The sequence below is a fragment of the Spodoptera frugiperda genome, chromosome 2, assembly GCF_023101765.2.
Source record: "Spodoptera frugiperda isolate SF20-4 chromosome 2, AGI-APGP_CSIRO_Sfru_2.0, whole genome shotgun sequence".
NCBI classification, from domain to species: Eukaryota; Metazoa; Arthropoda; class Insecta; order Lepidoptera; family Noctuidae; genus Spodoptera; species Spodoptera frugiperda.
The window spans coordinates 12,649,017-12,668,440 of NC_064213.1; the positions used below are offsets into that span (position 1 = coordinate 12,649,017).

At 33.9% G+C, this 19,424-nt stretch overlaps 1 protein-coding gene across 2 annotated transcripts in view; it reads right to left on the reverse strand.

Annotated features, from left to right (window-relative positions):
• The window catches only part of LOC118269257 (membrane-bound alkaline phosphatase), a 36,127-nt gene extending 17,971 nt beyond the window's left edge, over positions 1-18,156 (reverse strand). The window contains exon 1 of one of the 2 annotated variants that reach the window (XM_035584272.2): positions 18,020-18,156. In XM_035584272.2, coding sequence (XP_035440165.2) covers positions 18,020-18,068 — 49 coding nt within the window. In that variant the 5' untranslated portion in view covers positions 18,069-18,156. Of the gene's footprint in view, positions 1-3,951; positions 4,119-18,019 lie in introns of those variants that run through there. The other variant, XM_035584271.2, reaches the window with a different exon arrangement.
• Positions 18,157-19,424: the final 1,268 nt, after the last annotated feature.

The window sequence follows — 19,424 nt, forward strand, 5'->3', positions numbered from 1 at the left end:
AAGTTAGTATTCTTCAGACATTTTTGTTGATAACTGGTTCTGATCGATACTACTTCTTTATTAGTACATGCACACATGAAGCGATGCATTAGGTACTAGTATTAAGTGACCGTCGAATGTGCTAAAAGATTGTATAAAGCGAGACCATGATAAATTTGGTTTTGTCTAACTTGATTTGTTTAGCAGTTTGATGTTGCATCTCCTTTAAGATGCTTCCGTGAGCAGTATATTTCTGCAATATTACATGCACAACCAATCGGTTGTAGTATTATCAAATAATTATGCAGGCATACATTACTAACAAAGTCGAAAGTAGTTGAGTCCAAAAAATGAAAAATGTACCTATTTTTAGTTTTTGTGTGTAACGTTGGAATTTAAACTAAAATATAGATTTAAAAGAAATTATCCATCATCTTAGTTAACGTAAAAAATCGAATTCAATGCATAGATTTTGGATTGAGATCGGTTGAAACCTAAATAATACCAGCCAGTTTCTTACACCCTTTTTTTAAGACGTGAGAAACCTTCAAAATACGCCTTCAAACCATCAAAAACCTAGCATTTTTCGGTAAAATGACTAGGGAGTGTGGTATTTTTACCTCACTAAAACCACCCTGGTAGCCACCCTCAGCACCTTTAACGGGACTTTAAGCACTGGGTCCTTCAGTAAACCTACTCCAGAGACCCCATATTGCATCACCTATTACGACACATCCTTACGAAGAATCTTACACATTACTTCAACTAAAATCAATTACACAATCTCCTTTGATTAAACGAAATAAGAAGAATAGATACGTTGATAGTAAAATAATCCTTATCTAAACGCAATACGTGCTTCTTTTGTAAAAGTGAGGAAACGTGCTATATTAGACGGAACTCCTATCTTTATTTTAATTATATTTAGCTATCGTTGTTAGGTTATCTATTGTGATTACATTGTATGGACGGTGTCGTCATTCTGCGACAGAATAGTAACTACTGATGGTTTATTCACCATTAACAAGCAGTGATAGTATAGTGAGAGACTGTGAACTTCCTTTGTCGATTTGTTTTAATCTCCACATATTTCTTTGTGAGGGGGTAAAATCATCCAATGACTTCTCTTGATTCTTACTGACTAAAACCACCCTGTTCCTACTTCTCCTTTTCGAGATGGAGCCCCGGTAAACCCGCTAGGCAGTCCTGCCTGCTCTTGCGGGAAATGAAAAACGTTATGCTATGTTGCGCCGATAACGCCTGTACTTTATAATTATTAATTACTAGCTACTCTCACCGTTCGGCTCCTATTAATAGTAAAGAAGAGACAGAGAAGTCATTTACTTAAGTATCTATATAATTTGCTACTCACTGCTCGACTCCTAATAGTCATAGCGTGATATTTTGTAATCTACAACCTTCCTCAATAAATGCACACAACACATCCAACACAAAAATAATTATTCAAATCGAACCAGTAATTCCGGAGATTAGCGCGTTCAAACAAATTCAGTTGTATATATTAGTATAGATACCTATAGGTTATTATGCACATATATATTAAGTTAATTAAAGAAACTTGACTTTGGTACTCCACCGAACCTTCATAATTATGTAGCTACCTACCTACCTCTGAAAGAAGTGAACTTTTGAATAATATAAGTATCGTACTGTAAGCGATTGACTCTTTATCTATGTAAAAAAGTAAAATATTGTCACTTACTTTTCATTTTAAATAAGTATTTGTATCTATATATAAGATTTTATCTAATATAAAAATTTTCCATGTAACAATGTTAGTTACCGTACTCCTCTAAAACGGCTTTACCGATTGCTACCAAATTTTATATGCGTATTCAGTAGGTCTGAGAATCGGCTACTATCTATTTTCTAGAAATAATTTATAAGGTAAAACAACGTTTAATAATATTATATTATCCATAGCACATTTCTAAATTAGCCAAAGATTATATGAAAAGAATACTAGGGTAATAGTATACCTGACCTTGGCATCGAACTAGGGACCTTGGTGACGAAGCAAACAAAATACACACATTGAAGTGTAAATACAATACAATACATATTTGTAGTGTATGGCTTATTATTTTTCATTGATTTACCTGTAATTCATGCATGATTTGCTACGCTGAATGTCTTTTGTGACTCAAAGTGATTTATTGTCATATATGTTCTTATTGTATGCTTTAAATAACATTTTCAAAGAAGTATATAACAAGTACATACGTCAGATATGTTTATTTTTTATTGTTGCGTATTTTTTTTTATTGTTTTATCAACCTATTTCTAGCAAAGTCAAAATTATTTATTTCAAATAGACTGGGAAGGCACTTTTGAACGTCAAAGCAAATATTGCAATATTAAAAAACAAAACGTCTGTCTGTCGGTCAGTCCTCTAGTGAAGCTATTTGCTCGTTCGAAAGTGTAGATTCGAATGGAGAAGAAGGTTACTATTTTTTCAGGTTCGGGTACTTCGTACAGTCTTTGGTCACATAATAAGATGATTTTTACTCAATTTGTAATATATTTAGAACAAAATTTACTCACTGTTTATATTCATTACTTTCAAGTTGAAACTTATTTATTGAAGATGGATTTGTATTTATTTATTAAATATACAATTACTGTGCTGATTAATTTATCTGCTTTTTATCTTATTATCTGATTATCTGTCCTATCTACATATTATATTATAATATTGATAACTTCGTTTGTTTTAACGCGCTTATCTCCGAAAGTATTGGTTCTAATCGAAAAATCATTTTCTTTTTCCAGTTTTTTTTTTTCGGTTTTGTCGCAGTGTAGTCCATTTGTCAAGGAAGGTTATGATATATAAAACATCACGCTACGCTCAATAGGAAACTCTAAACATCTAAATAATTAATTACTAGAAAACTTTAAGTGCATCTAGAAATATGGCCAATTCATAGTTGTATATGCCTATCATACCTATGTATCATCGTAGATGTCGATCTTCAGCTCTTTGTATTCAATCATTTCTAACAACTTTAAAAAGACTGCTCTCAAACTAGATTTTTCTCATTTCTCCTTGGTGAAATAACAATTTGTACACTACACAACAATTTGTGCTAACACTACAACATTTGGTCCGAGTGGACATCGAATCCGTAACATGTTGTGCAGCAGTCGATTGCCCATTTGCTGCGTTAGTAGTGCAGTCACTATGTGGATATTGTCACTTTACTAGACTGTAGGGCGCCATTTATAAAAATCGGACGAGAAACAAAATAATTAGATAAATTAATTGAAATTACAGATTATTTTAAACTATTGTTTATTAATTTATCTAAATTTTAATAAGTAGAAATAATTTAATAAACATATATAAATACTGATGGTATTGTTAAAAATCCTAAGTGACAGCGGTTGGATGCAAAGAGCTGCACTTTGAGGCAAATTGCCTGATCGGAGCACCGAACCTGCATAAAAACTTGTGACCGTGATAATATCGTATTCTTGACTTTATTAAAACGGTAAAAAGTTTATAATCGACTGGAGTTTCTAGTTTTTCGATGTTTGTTTTATAAATTTTTATTTAATTGTGTTTCTAATATATTTAAACTAAACTAAATATTCTATAGAATTCTTAGTTTATTTTTAATTTATTCATTTATTCGGCGTATTTATTTTTAAATGGCGAAATATTAATGACCAACTGCACAAATATTATACCACGCAACATCCATATTTTAGCATTTTTTATTTAATTTTAATTAATTAATTTTAATAAGCAATATCGTTCCAATTATTTTAAACATAATTTTATCACGTAAATATCTAAATAAAAAAATAATAATTCGGTATTTAACTTATTAGACACATAAGAAAATATCGCGTCCAAAAAAAACACACAACACCGAAAATTGGGCAAAAACACACAGTTACCGCGTAAAATAAACACACACAAACACATTTTATTTCACGATTACGCACCTGATACTAGATTTGCGGCCAAAATTGTCGCCGAGAAGACGACTATCGTAATTGGGGTTCGCGCCATTATTGAATTACAGAGCCGTCTGCGCGTGCGCCGCGCGGTTTATCAACTGCACTTCATTTCGTTTTCGAGGGTTTAAGAGTAGTGTGACCACGCGCTTACTGAATGCTCGGAACGTTTTGTCAATAATTTTTCCTGTACTGTAAACTTTGATTAAATTTGTGTCAGATTTCGTGATAGTGACTTTGTTTGGTCAATCATGATAAATAATTGTTTATTTTATCCTTAGGTATATACAATTTTTTTACGCGACGCTTCCGTCTTTCAGTCTGTTTGCAATAAAAAGTTATTGTATAATTATTGAAGTTAGATTTTAAAGGGAGATTTATAGTAAGTGTATAAATTTAAGAAACTTTTGGATCTATATAGAGTGATTTGGATCTATAAAAATTTAATTATTTTATTTTATTTATTTATTTTACACTTTATGTACATTTTACGGAGTTGTATTGAGTGTTTCGATTTTTTTAAGAAGTTGCGGATTATCTGACTATGGTCCAGCTTAAAGCAGCAGTAGGAACGGGGTGATTTTTAGCCAGTAAGAGTCTGACACTCTTTCTCGCCTCACCCAAGGCGGGAGAAGTCATTGGATGATATTCATCCCACAAAAAGAAGGAAAAGAAAATATAAAACTATTGCTAATACAGATAAATTAACCCACAAAATAAAATATAAAACTATTGCACACTGATACAGATATAAATTAATTGTTTTAAATTAAACCAATTTGCATTACAGGTTCGAATTAACGTAATTGAGTAGGAGAGTAACACTATTTGTATTATAAGTCCCATGTAAGAGAGTGAACCTATTGTCATATACCGGGCACAATTTCAGACCACGTGCTACTACTGAAAAGTTTTCGAAAAGCCGAAAATGCCCATCAATACTTTGCCCGAACCGGGAATCATACCACCACCAACCACTCAACCAACGAGGCAGTCGAGATTTCCCGTCTACGTAATACGGATGGAAAACCTATCACATGGTCATCAAGACTCCTGACTCAGTGTTAGTGAGTAAAGAGAGATCCCAAATCAACAAAAATCCCAATAATTGTTTTGCCTTGTAGGAATGTTGAACTCCAATTACAAACGTTGCAATCAATCTCTTTTACCGTCCTTTTGCTGTCGTCATTACAGCACATCATCACTAGAACACGTAAATTAATTACAGTATTGTACCTACACACGGGAAAAATGTGAGGGTAATATAAATTGTATACCTCTCTACAAACAATTTGTACCTAGCGGGTTTACCGGGGCTTCGGCTCGAAGAGCAGGAGTAGGAACGGGGTGATTTTTAGTCAGTAACAGTCTGACACTTCCTCTCGCCTCGCCCAAGGCGAAAAAGCCATTATGATGATTTAACCCCCTTACAAAAAATATAAACAACAGCATACTTTGTAATAAGGTTTGAATTCTACATCTGTGTTTTTAATTACGTATGTAATGTAGTATGAAGTTTGCCCTTAAGATAACTACGTGGAAAGTAGAGTTGGTAACAAATGTACTTTACCTCTACCTCTACATAGATTAAATACGCATGTTATAAGTAAAAAAGTTGACGATGTTAAAAATCTCATTATTATAATGATGGTCAAGTCTAAATAGCGAACATGCCTATACTCCATGCCACTTACATAATTATTAGGCTTTGCAAACGTGCAAAAAATATTTTAACGACATTTATTTTTGTTCCCCGAAAAGAAACATTAAATGGCAGTTATTACGTCTTTTGTAACTGTGTATAATATACAAATGTGTGGTGTGTTATTGAAATACAAAAGAAATGTATATCTTCAAGCTATTATGTCTTAATAGCGTTTACATGTCGCGAGTTTCCATACAAATTGTTTGAGTCAATTTTTTTAGGCAGTAAGGATCTGACACACCACTGCCGCTGCAGTCAAGGCTAGAGGCTTCCCCCCTCAAAAAAAAATCTGTTTATTTTTATAAAATGTGGCACTAAAATTCAATATTGATTGTTAATGATGTTATAAAAAGTTTGGTTAAATATTTTATTTATACCTAATAAATACCTAATAATCTTGTATATTAAATGAATTTCTGTTCGTTAGTCTCGCTAAAACTCAAAAATGGCTGGACCGATTTGGCTAATTTTGGTCTTGAACTTTTTGGAAGTCCTGGGAAGGTTTAAAAGGTATGAAAAATATTATTGAAGTGGTACAAAGTTTGCCGGGTCAGCTAGTATACAATATAGTAAAATTTAAAACTTATTTCAACTTTACTTTATTCTATTATAGTAAATATTTTTATGAAAACTCACATCGCGTAACCTTTCATAAACGTCTATAACACAGCGATTCGTGTTTCTAATTATTACTAAACACGAGTAGCATGCTAATTAAGCGTTGATATTTTACAACCGAATGTAAAAATTTCAATTGGTTTCATAGTGATTCACATGGTCGAATGATTTATATCGCATTATGTTATGTGTGCCTTTTAATCTCTAACGCGGTAGCCTACCAATAGTCATTTTAACTTTTTACTTATGGCATCAAACAGACAGAGACAGGGATATGGCCTGTCACACTTTAACAACTCCGCTCTACAACTCAGCAATAAACTTGGTATTCAAATTTGAACATTCAATCTAATGTTATATGATATATTTCTTAACGTCAATACAAAATTGCTGTACGCGAGCAGTTCTCTTGCTGACTGCGCACTTACAGCGTTTTCATTTTATTTCTAAAGCACAAAACGCCGTAGCACATTCTGTTCTGCTTTTATTGAGAATAAAAAAAAATCTAAATCATGCTTTACTTGACATGAGTATAGAAATGGAAATACGGCATACAGACGTCCTATTTTTTTAGACCCATAAAAATGTTGGCAATATGAAAATAAAACAAAACATTACGTTACTCATAGTCATTCATAGTCATATCTATGGGCTATTAAAATTTAATTCTGCCTCACTGACAGTCAAAAATACTTTTTAGCACACAGTATCATGGTCACCCTAACATTGCGTCTCCCTGAATATTTTATACGAAAATGACTCAAGCGCACACTTGTGCAAGTTTTATAGTCTTTAAACATATTTTGGCAGGTAAGGTCCCTCAGTTTTACCTTATTCCGCATCTGACTTGTATTGACCTCAAAAAATTCGGTTTGAACAAAATGTCTGTTGTAAGCAAAAGATTATTTTCTTTTCAAGGCATATGGCGTCATGATAGTGCAACGAAAAAAGGATTATGTTAAGTTTTGTATGGATACCACAATATCATTATTATTTTTTTATTACCTAATGACCAATTTCAATAACCTATGTCTAGTTTATGTCAATTTTTTTTCTTTGGTATTCAAATCTCCATAGCTGCGGACTGTCTAGGTCTTACCGGGGCTCCGGCTCAAAAAGTAGGAGTAGGAACGGGGTGGTTTTCAGTTAGTAAGAGTCTGACACTCCCTCTAGCCTCGCCCAAAGCGGGAGAACTCATTAGATGATTTTCCTACCTTAATAAAAAGGCTAATTTAATTAAAATCCGATAAAACGAAAGGTGTGCGTACACTTTCCTTTCAAACTAAGAGTATCCTTAAAAAATCCCCACTAGGAAAAAATCCCTGCACTAACATGCGGTTTTCCTTTGGAAGATACAAATTTTATTCCTCACCGAAGGAAAACGTGATAGAACTTGAATACTTAAACTACAAGTAGCCTCTAAAAGACCGGGTTTTAATAGTGCAACTAGCCATCAAGAAGTAGGTCTGTATAGTACCCGTCGAAAAATATTGCACATCGATTTTTGAACAAAACAATCAGTTAAGTCCATATTAAAAAGTACAAATTAAATTAGGTGTGGTTCCCTTCCCTTCCCTTCTAATGGTTATTAAAAAAGGATTGAAAGGATAGTAAAAAACCCAAATTTTATTTTTTTACAACCAGTTTTAACGTCAATTTACACATTGCCTTAAATTAAAATCTTTCTCCTAAACAACTTCGAGGAGCTAAGATAGGTTGAAAATTAAAATTAAAAAGTGTTTTTACGTAAATAATATACATTATATTTGGATTACCATTAATAACGTATCTGTGCTTATGGGTTCAGTGCGTACTGTTATTTAAAGATAGGAAATGGAAGAATCCTCATTAGGTGGTGTGATCCATGATCGTACTTAAAATAACTAAGCTTTTCATTTTGATGGAGGAAAGTCATCCATTGGCTTCTCCCGAATTCGACGAGGCGAGAGGGAGTGTCAGACTCTTACTGACTAAAAACCACCCCGTTCTTATTCCTGCTCTTCGAGCCAGAGCCCCGGTAAACCCGCTAGGTAGTCCGCAGCTCCGGGTTATCTGGCTGTTGTTGACTTTTCAACAGTTATTTAGGAAAGTTCATTACGTGTTTCGCATTGTACATTTCGGTTTTGTTTTATTTTCTTACCTGCATACTAAATTTTTATTCTAACAGTCACTGTAACCTTATACTCCATGTGCACATATAATTAATGTTATGTTATTTTTAGAATGTAGGTAACTAATATGAGATTTTATGTAACTGTTTTATCTAATACTTACATGGTAGTGAAAGGTCTTATATTCAAAATTACCTGACCTTAGAACAAAATGATTTTTATGTTGGACAAAAACTAAAGGCTAAAGCCATCTATAGGCCAAAGTTTAAAGACAGGTAGAGTTTAAAAAGAGGTTAAAAAGGTTATTATTAAAAAACGTTATTATTATTATTATGCAGTTATTCCAGAAAAAGGTTACTCCTAAGTAGGCGTGCTCTATCGGCGGTCATATCATTGCTTATCATCGGGAGAGATGGAGGCAAAACGCTATCCTATTATCTATAAAAAAACATAGGTATTTTTACTTGAAACATTTTAAAGTCATTATGACTAATTTTACTAAATACTGCAGTATAAACCCTTATCAAGAAAAATACATATTGTAAGCGAGTGAAGTCGCAGGAAGAAAGTAAATCATTCATATTTTAATTTACGTAATGAAATGTCACAAAAGTCGCGGCTAATCCTATGCAGTTCAGCTCACGTAACATTATCCATCTTGCTTGACAGATTATACTTTCGATCCGTGACGTAACTGAGCCAAACTCCAACAATTCGAAACTCTTTAACGACTAAATAAAAAAAAACTTGTTTCTGATTGTCGTTGATCGGCTGTTTCTTTTTTTTTGCGAACGCAGCCGAAGGTTGTTGACCTCGCGAGCAATTGCACACAAAATTTTTATGTCAGAACCTGTTTTTGGAGTTGCAAGGCCCTTTCGATTACGTCATGGTAATGAGAAGGGTTTTTTTGGCGAAATTGATGAAACAAGTTCTTTGTGAAGAAGTTCATTTTAGTAGGTACTCTAATAAAGAAATTTTAAATCTATAATGGGCAGACCTCTTTTGACTTAATTTTAACCACATATTTGATATACAAAAATTGGGTATAAAAATCAATTGATGTTCGTTAGTCTCGCTAAAGCTTCAGAACGGCTGGACCGATTCGGCAAATTTTAGTCATGAATTATTTATGGAAGTCCAGGGAAAGTTTAAGAGATGAGAAAAAAGATGAGGCGTTACGAAGTTTACCGGGTCAGATAGTCAATATTAATCAATATTTGTTTTGTTTGGTGATCTGTAATACGATTGCTGGTCATCATATTCTGTTGAAATCTCTATAAGGATAAAAGTTCCAGAATATTCGATACTAATATAATTATAAGATAAATATAATATTGTTTGAAGTTATTGAGTTTGTTCTTTATAATGAAAAACGCTAATGGCTCCGTGTGACTCCGTTTCTTTGCTCCCAAGTGTACTATCAAAAAAATTACAGTTTTTACCAAAAAGATCGTCTGTTTACTTTAACAGCTGGACAAGACGGGTTTAAGTTTACTGTATTTTTTCTAATGCCATTTATATATATTTATTTATTTTTTTTTAATATATTTCTAGTATGTTGCATGCAAAAAACTGTTTTTGCAACCAAAAAGATCGTGGTATAAATTTAAATGGCTAATTTTAGATGCATCTTAACACAAAAAATACTAAATGAAGTTACGTTAGATCTCTATCAAGCTGATGTCTTTTTTTTTCGCAAATGTCAGAAAGTAATAAGTTAAAGGCAAATATTTTATTTTAATTGGACTTTTGTTTTTATAATTTATAGGTCAGCGTTTGGCTACTAAAATCACCTGGAGATTTGATAATAAGCGATGTTGTGGCCAACGAAGGAGCACGCATATTCACTATGGACCTCAAAAGACCAAGATCGTACCTTTTAGGAAACACCTGTATAAGGCACTTTTAACACAGATTGGGGCTCAGTCCACAGATTGGGCCCAATAGGGCTGATGCCTGATCCGGAGCTGCGGATTACCTAGCGGGTTTACTGGAATTATGGCTCGAAAAGCAGGAGTAGGAACGGGGTGGTTTTCAGTCAGTGAGAGTCTGACACTCCCTCTCACCTCGCCCAAGGCGGGAGAAGTCATTGGATGATATTCCACTCTGAATGCAAATACTTAAATTGTACTAAGGAAAATATCAACAGATTTCTGGATGTAAAGCCAGAGCCCCGTTGAACCCGCTAGGTTAACACAGAAGAAAATTCTGATTTTATATTTTAAAGAAGGTGTCGGTTGCACAGACTCTTACTGCCGCACTCAGAGTCTTTTAATGATTACTTAAACTATTCCTTAGTAACGATTTTGTATGGAAAACAATTGCTAAGGACTGGGTTAAATAACCATTAAATTACTCTGAGTGTGGCAGTTAGTCTATTTGGTCGGCCGGTCGGCCACTTTTAAGCTCTTGCTGATGATAAATGTAATGACTTTCCTCTGCCATGTCGTCATCACATGGAATATTGAGTATTGGTTTAATTTAATGATATCTTTCATTGGGATTGCATCCAAAAATTACCTTATGTTGACTTTTCCTTTTGGGTTAATATTCTGACGTGAACTCATGTTATAAATTATTATTATGTTCATGTATTATGACGTCACATAAATTTAGCTTGTTTTGGAAATAAAAACACAACTGGAATTATTTGAACAGATGTTTAAAGTTTAAAATGTTTTGCGTCAGTAATATTATTATATTACGAGTATAATGCAATATTTAATAAGTTAATATAAATTATATATTTTATTATTGACAGTTTAATGTCGATGCTGTTATTAGACTTTGAACTTTATTGCAATGGTATAAGAAAAAATAAGTTGTAAATTATATGTCTTTGAATAGGTATATTACCTATTGAGTAAAATTCTAGCATTACGTTGTTTACAGGAAAAAAACCTATGATTAGTAGGTATAACAAAGTTAACTGATTTATTAGTAAAGTCGTGGTTGGAATCAAAGCCAATCAAGGTGTGATGGGTCTACGGGCTATGATCATTAGGAGCCGAGCAGAGCGGATGAAACCGCGCGGACATAGCTACAAGTACTATGCAATAATAGATTTCGAGTAAGTAGTCAACTCGGACCACATGCCTACGGCCCATTTGGGACGAGTTGGGGAAATTAAAAATAAATTAATTTTTTAGTGGTCAACTCGTCCCACGTCACTACCACAATGAGATAAGGTACAGTCAGTAGCAAAAGGGTTAGTGTGGAAATAATAAAGTTCTATTATTTTATTAAAAACAAAAGATTTTCTAGGAACTTCACACTTCATAAGTGACCGCCATGACCATTGTTTAAGCCGCACATGTTTACTATTCTTAGTAATTTTGGATAACACATGAATTTGTGCGATTGCTAAAATAAATTGAGCTAATAAATTATTTAACCGACACTAAAAAAAAGGTTTTTACTTCGTAAGGATGTTGTAATATGAAATAATCTATAAATAAAACGAAAGTAAAGAAACAAAACAATAAAAAAAATATTTTTAATTTTGTGTTGCTAACTGTACCAAACATTGATAAAGTTTAAAGATCGGGAATTTATATTAAAAAAGTGGGACGAGTTTAACCACTAAAAATTTAATTTATTTTTAATTTCCCCAACTCGTCCCAAATGGGCCGTAGGCATGTGGTCCGAGTTGACTACTTACTCTAGATTTCTTTTTCTTCTCCTCTAATAATATCTTCTGATTTATTTCGTTGCGGGATCCGAGACAGTCATTCATGTCCCTGGGACGCGCCGGACTTTAATGTTCCGGTGTTTTCATGGTTGTATCTACTGTAGATCCTAGCTTACAGGAGTTGCAACGGTATGGGGGTTGTGGCGGGCTTGTCAAAATAAAAAAAAAATGCAATAATACATATCGAGAGCTCTTTTTGTGGAAATGATAGAAGTAATTTGAAATTATATTAGGTAGTATTTGTTACACTTAATGTAGCATTGACATGTTACTAAGAAGATTAGGCAGTCCTATCTTTAACCCTGATCCGCTTTCATTGTGATAGACGTACTGTGTGTCCCAGAGTTAATTCAAATTATACATATTAACACAGGGTTAAAACTAGCAGCCATAATTGATCTAATCGAGTTTTGACAGAGACATTTAAATAGAACGAATATCGAAAATCGATCGATCTTGATTCAAATATTTTTTGTGAGATTGGATAATATTAGTTTTTATTGTAGGATCGGAATTGGTGCAAACGCATAGACGGATCACCTGATGGTAAGTGATCAGTAGCCTCAGTACAAGTTTGCTTTACGTATAAAGTAATCATAATGAGAGCGCGTTCGGCAATCTGATTTGAACGTGTTCTCGTTTCGATTACTTTAGACTTAAAGCAAACTCATACTAAGGGTACTGCGCAGCCTATAGTTACACCAGAGGAATTACAAGTGCGTTATTGTGAACTTTATTTTTTATTTAGTCCTTTATGCACATAAATGTGTACAATAGGTATGCTCAGTGCCGTAGCCATTTTCTACTTTTATCATACGAATCTGAACTGGGGCTTCGGCTCGAAAAGAGTAAGAACGGGGTGGTTTTTAGTCAGTCTGAGACTCCCTCTCGCCTCGCCCGAGGCGAGAGAAGTCATTGGATGATTTTGTCTACTCAAAAAAAGTCATACATAACTTGTATGACTTCTTTGAATTTATCAAAATGAGGATAATATTCAAACTATAGGTATATACCTCTTTAATTTTTTGAGATTTTCCTCCTTCCTAACCTAAACCTGTTACAGTTCACATGAGATGATTTTTTGTTTGTTGCTTATAATATGCATTTTGCATACTAATATAATATTCTAATTAAAAAACATAAAAGGAAAAGGTTCTCGGTTTATGAATGAGTCCAAGTATGTATGTATGTTTGTGCGCGATTATCTTTGCAAACAGATTTTGTTGCAGTTTTCAGCATAGTATTTTTCAAACACGGATATAGCTTTATTACCCGACTTAAAAATACTTTAACTATTGAAGGCGGTTCTCTTTTTTTAAATAAGATTTATTGTATAATCATTTCAATAGAGGTTTTTTTTTAATTTACTTGGACAGATTTTCAGAAGAGTGATGGATTTATTGGAAAAACACGTGAGGTGAAGCATTAGCAGAAATTCTTATTTCTTCATATCTATACACTAAAATTCTAGAGGATTGCGTGATATCTGTAACATATACATGCGTACGCCAAAGAAAACTATGATGTTACATTATATTTAATTTCCACCACCCATTTTATGGCATGTAAAAGCGTGATGGTATTTCCTCTTACAAACAATGTTTAATATAAATATTTAATTTAAATTTTCATGTTTGTCAAGCGACAAAGAGATTAAATAACTTAGCCATTTGCTGTTCGTTCGAAGTGATAAAAAAAATGTTTGATTTAAAAAGATAAAAATGCTATGTAAATATTTTTTTGTTGAATGTACACTTGTGTACTGTCATTTTAGGGATTGCCTTTGTCTACTAAGTTTACGGCAGTGCGTGACATTGAATAAATAGGCCATTGTCATAACAAAACATCATGGCTTTCATTCCTTGAAGGAATGGCTAAATTGAGCACGTAATATGTTAGGGTGTTACCATACCAATCGAGCGGTCGTAGATCGATGCCATCGACCGATGGTAGAATGGATTAATCGATGTCGATCGATAGTTTCTACCACACCAATCGATCGATAGCCGATAGATGCCATCGATCGATGGTAGAATGGATTGGTCGACGTCGATCGACAGTTTCTACCACACCAATCGATCGATAGCCGATAGATGCCATCGATCGATAGTTTAACAAATGAACAGACATGATGTAACTTTATGGTAAGCAATCGACCCTGCTCAATTAACAGTTTTTCATAGAGCTGTTACTCTAGACTGTTAAACTAGAGGAATAAACGGCTTTGCTATCTTTTATGGGGGAGGGGATTGAGCGTCTCACACGGCTAAACACTGCTCTTGCGTTCTTTCACGCCAGTTTTTATGAGGCAGTGCTATCACTCCGATTGAGCTGACCTAATTTTAATCGACTTTAAAAAAGAGGTTCTCATTTTGACCTGTATGTTTGTATGTATGTATGTTTGTGCGCGATTATATCGCGTTTGGCGGAACCGATTTTGATGTCGTTTACAGCATAGTATTTTCCAGACTTAGAAGAAGGTTTTAGAGATGTTACTCGATTAAAAAAATAAAGGCGGTAAAGAAAAACGACGGCGATACACTTTTAAAGAATATCTATTACTATTATTTTACTTTTATTTTCTACTTCTACTTTTATTTATTTTCTCAAGTAGATCTCAGTTAACCAGGTACTGAGTATTAATAACAGAAGCTACCCACAATGTCCTTCGTCTCATTCATGTATTGTTGCCCACTTAGTGTCCAGGCGAGCAGCTACACAATCACTGTGTTCAATGCATACACTTGTTTACTATTTTATTTATAGCTCTCTTCGATTGCAATAGCTAAGGATGAGTGGGTTTAACAGCTGATCACTGCCCTAGTAATACTGCACATTTAAAATACCGGTTTCATCATCATCAACAGCCGAAAGCCTTTATATTTTCTTTTTCTCTACATGTTTCTTCTGATTGATTTGGTTGCAGGATCCAAGATAGTTAATTATGTCCCTGAAACGCGCCATACTTCAGTGCTCCGGTGTTTTCATGGTTGTATCTACTTTAGATTTAGGCTTACAGGAGTTGCAGCGATTGCGAAGTTATGGAGGGCTTGATCCATTAGAAACAAAAAAACAGCCGGAAGACGTCTATTCCTAGACAAAGGCCTCCCTCAGTAAACACCGGTTTACGTGGGACATATTCATGCATTTCTGTTCGTTTGTCTTGCTAAAACTCGAAAACGACTGGACCAATTTGGAAAATATGAAAAAAAAAATTGGTGGTACGAAGTCTGTAGGATCAACTAATAGTTTTATAAATTATAATAATACGTTACGCAACCGGAGAATTGAACACAACACCTTGTGCTTAACAATCACGCTTTGAACCATTTAACCATAGAGATAGTCATATTAATAAGTTATAAACAGTGTTTAGATGTACAACAACATATTATCAAGTGGCAATAAACGACTTACATCATAATCTCAGCTATTAATAAAATTACGAACAAATCTAAGTCCAATACAATGTCTTCATGCATGAAAATCATTAGCATACCGAATGACAAGCAAACCCAATCTCAATTTAACACTTTACTACACTGATATTAAAACTGAAATTCGAATAACTCTACATTTTTCTGTCGAATCAGCGATGATAGATCTATCTACTCAATGACCCAAAGGTCACTAATAACAGCCCCTTTAAAAATGAACTTTAATCCGTTGTGATAAAAATACATTTGTTTTTAAGGAAATTAATGATTGTTTATGTTGAGAGTCACGACGGTTTGCCGTGAGGTGCTGATAACAAGCCACACCCCCTGCGTAAGCGCTGATAACGTTTCAGAGGTTGGGTAGTGGGTGCTATCGTGCCTCCAAATTGAGATTATCATTAAGTTACCGTCGATTATGTTTTTTAAATAGTATTTTTTATATATTTTTTTCTTTTTTTAAACGTTGTCCCACAATAGGTTTTTCTTCTGTATCGTTGGTGCATTTACAAACATACAAGTTCACATATTTGTAGATCACACAAAGAGCTGTGTGCGAGAATCGAACTCGCTACACGTTGTACGGCAGCCGGTTACCCCTTACCGCGCCAACCGTGCAGTCGTATTTGTTGTCGTATTCGGATTAAGTATTCTTATTCGTTTGTGATTAAGATAGATAAATCTTTACTAGTAGAGACGAATATTGCATTTAATACGTTATTGTCATTTATTTTATTGTAACTTTCGTGAGACATACTAAATTAATTATTATGTTATCGGCTTACTCACGTACTTATTGTATTTGGTTATTGTCATTTGCTAAAATTTCATTGATTTTTCTGATGATTTTTCGATTAACCTACAACTGATTCTTTGTCAGTTTTGCACACTCATATTAAAGCCGAAAAATTGCGCAGATGAAAAAGTATTGAATGTAAAATTGAATTTACAACAATATATTTGAAAACTAATATTTTCAAGTAAATAATAAATTATTCCCCAAAAAAGTTTGCAAACAGTAGAACTTGTATAAATACGAAATTTTACCATCGAACAACATTAAATAATTTGTATCTTCGATTAAAATAATTGTGCAGAATCTTGTAACACGGGTAGCATTCATTGTAAACAGTTATAAAATTCTTTCTAAAGTATTTACGCGCACTACATATAAATAAAACAATAATTACTAATCACATGGCTAGGATGTGCCCACGATGTACCCACGTGTTTAGTCTACATCACTTAAAATCATCAACAATTCTTACATCCTATATAAACTAATATTTTTAATTGCGAAACAAAACCACTGCCAATATTTCTTGATGAATTTCTTGTGGGTTATTGCATATGAAATTATCTCTTTTAAACATTTTATTTAAAAAGTAACTTTAAAATCATAATCATCATTATGAGGCGAAATACTTTATTTTAAAACGGTACCATGATCCCGCACTTACCTCCGTACTCAGAGTCATTTAATGGTTACTTAACCCAGTCCTTAGCAATTATTTTTGATACAAAATCGTTAGTAAGGAATAGTTTAAGCAATCATTAAATGTCTCTGAGTGTGGCACTTAGTATCATTACTAGCAACTTTTATTATTGTAAGCTCTAGCACATACCTAACCTAACCCGGATTTCCTAATTGAATTTCAACTTTATAAATAGTTATACTCAGACTTATTACTAAGACTTAATTGCACCTTTTTTCATTTAAACTTTGGCATATACATACCTAAGCTAACCCGGATTTCCTATCCAATTGACACTCAATTTTATTCGACAAACTAATAAGGTTGTAAATGAAGTACATTTCATACTTATTTTTCCAAAGGCCTTTAAACAGGCAATTTTTTTCTGCAATATGCAGTGGCCGATTTCATTGTAAGACTAATAATGAAATAAATACCCTAATGTATACATAATACATTCAGGGTGTACATATACATATAACCAGTATAAACTGACCGCTGAAAATGCGGATATATTATACAAAGCGAGACAATGATAAAATGGTTTCTAAAAAGACTTTGATGTATAGTGCCTATGACTAATACATATAACTATCGTAAAATTTCTAGCCTCACAGAACGAACTTTATTTGAAAGCTTCGTGTCGGAAAACAGATCTACGCGAGACACAATGTGCTCTCTATTGTGTCTCACATACCGACTTAGACAAGAGCTTAAAAACTATAAATCTAGAATCAACCAAGAAAATAACCAATCATGACCACAATCCGTTAACGCAACGTTCGAAATTTAAACCTTAAAAACTTTTTCCACACTTTTACCACTGAAACTAACCCTTTTTTACTAAGGATTGAAACTAAAACTCGACGTGAGTGACTCAAAAACGGAAATAAGACCTTATGGGTCTCACATAAGGTCTTATGTCCGAATCATCAAATTCGGACATAAGACCTTATGGGTCTCTTAAAATCGAATGTATTGTTAGTGTACTAAGGAAATAATAATATTACAAAAAAACTCACGTAAACAGTCGACTCCAGCCAGCATCACTGCTAGTACAGTCAGCAACATTATGTGGCCAAGCGTTATCGTGGCTCGGGACAGTGCGCACGCGACTGTCAAGTTGATCTCGACCAACTCACTTTATACTTACTGGTCACTCTGATAGCTATACAGTCTGTTTTGTTTGGTTATTTTTCATAGTTTAATTGGTTTATGTTAGTTTGTAATCAATATATTAATTGTGTTTAGTAGTGTCTCAGATGATTGGAGGTCATTGACCGTTGATTTGGATACTGAAAAACATAAAGTGTGAAGACCCTGCAGGGTCTATGAGATCAGCCAGGAATAAATTAATGTTATTAAATTACATACATACATAGACAAAACTTTATATTATTACAGTTATCAGTCCGAATGCATTCGTTAATGAACATAGACTTCCACCATACACACCACAACGAAGAAGGCTCGTTTTCTACTAGACATATTCAATCATTTGTTTGAAACGTTAAAAACTATATTTTCTATGAATTTCGTATAAAATAGTGCTTTATGACGTCATCAGATATTTACATCAGACAGCAAATTTATTTTTAAAAAATACTCTATCAAAAATTGTAGGTACATTAAGTACATCATCAAATGGTAGTAGGTGGTACCATACCTCATGCCAAACGAGGAAATTGCAGTTTAAAATGATCAAGTATTTTTTACTGAAAGAAAAGCTCCAAAAGCAGAAGTAGGAACGGGGTAGTTTTTAGTCAGTAAGAGTCTGGCACTCCCTCTAGCCTTGCCCAAGACGGAAAAATTCATTGGGTGATTAAAAAATGTACCCAGCTTGCCTGTAAGGTTAATTAATAATTAATCATTGTTTGATACGAATGTATGTTACGAGAAAAACAACAGCCTATATAATATCACCACGCTCGTACCCCGTGGGTCTAAACTGTATAAAGCAATACTGACGCATTTTCTTATCAACGACACTTTACTTAAACTTAATATTTTTTCGTTTTATCTCACCGATTATAATTATAACTGTTTTTCATTATATTTTACATTTCAAAAACAAATTTTATAGTTCAGTCGATGAGGCTTTTGTGCTTAGGTATCAATAGTGGTCACGTTTTTTTATTTGATCAGTTGATTCACCTCATGGTAAGCGATCAGCACCGTCCATAGAGACCCGCAACACCAGAGGAGTCACAGGTCCGTTGTCGGTAAACATTGCAGTCACGTGCCGCCGTGCACTACACTGCACAGAGAGGTTCAAGGATATGGAAGTGCCATAACAGGCTTTGTACCATGGAGAGGTACCAATCGTTTTTTACGGGGATTCACCCAACGACTCCTCCCGCCCCCAGTGAGGTGAAAGGGAGTGTCTGGATGAGTGTCTTACTGACTAAACAACTCTTGCTTCGAGGC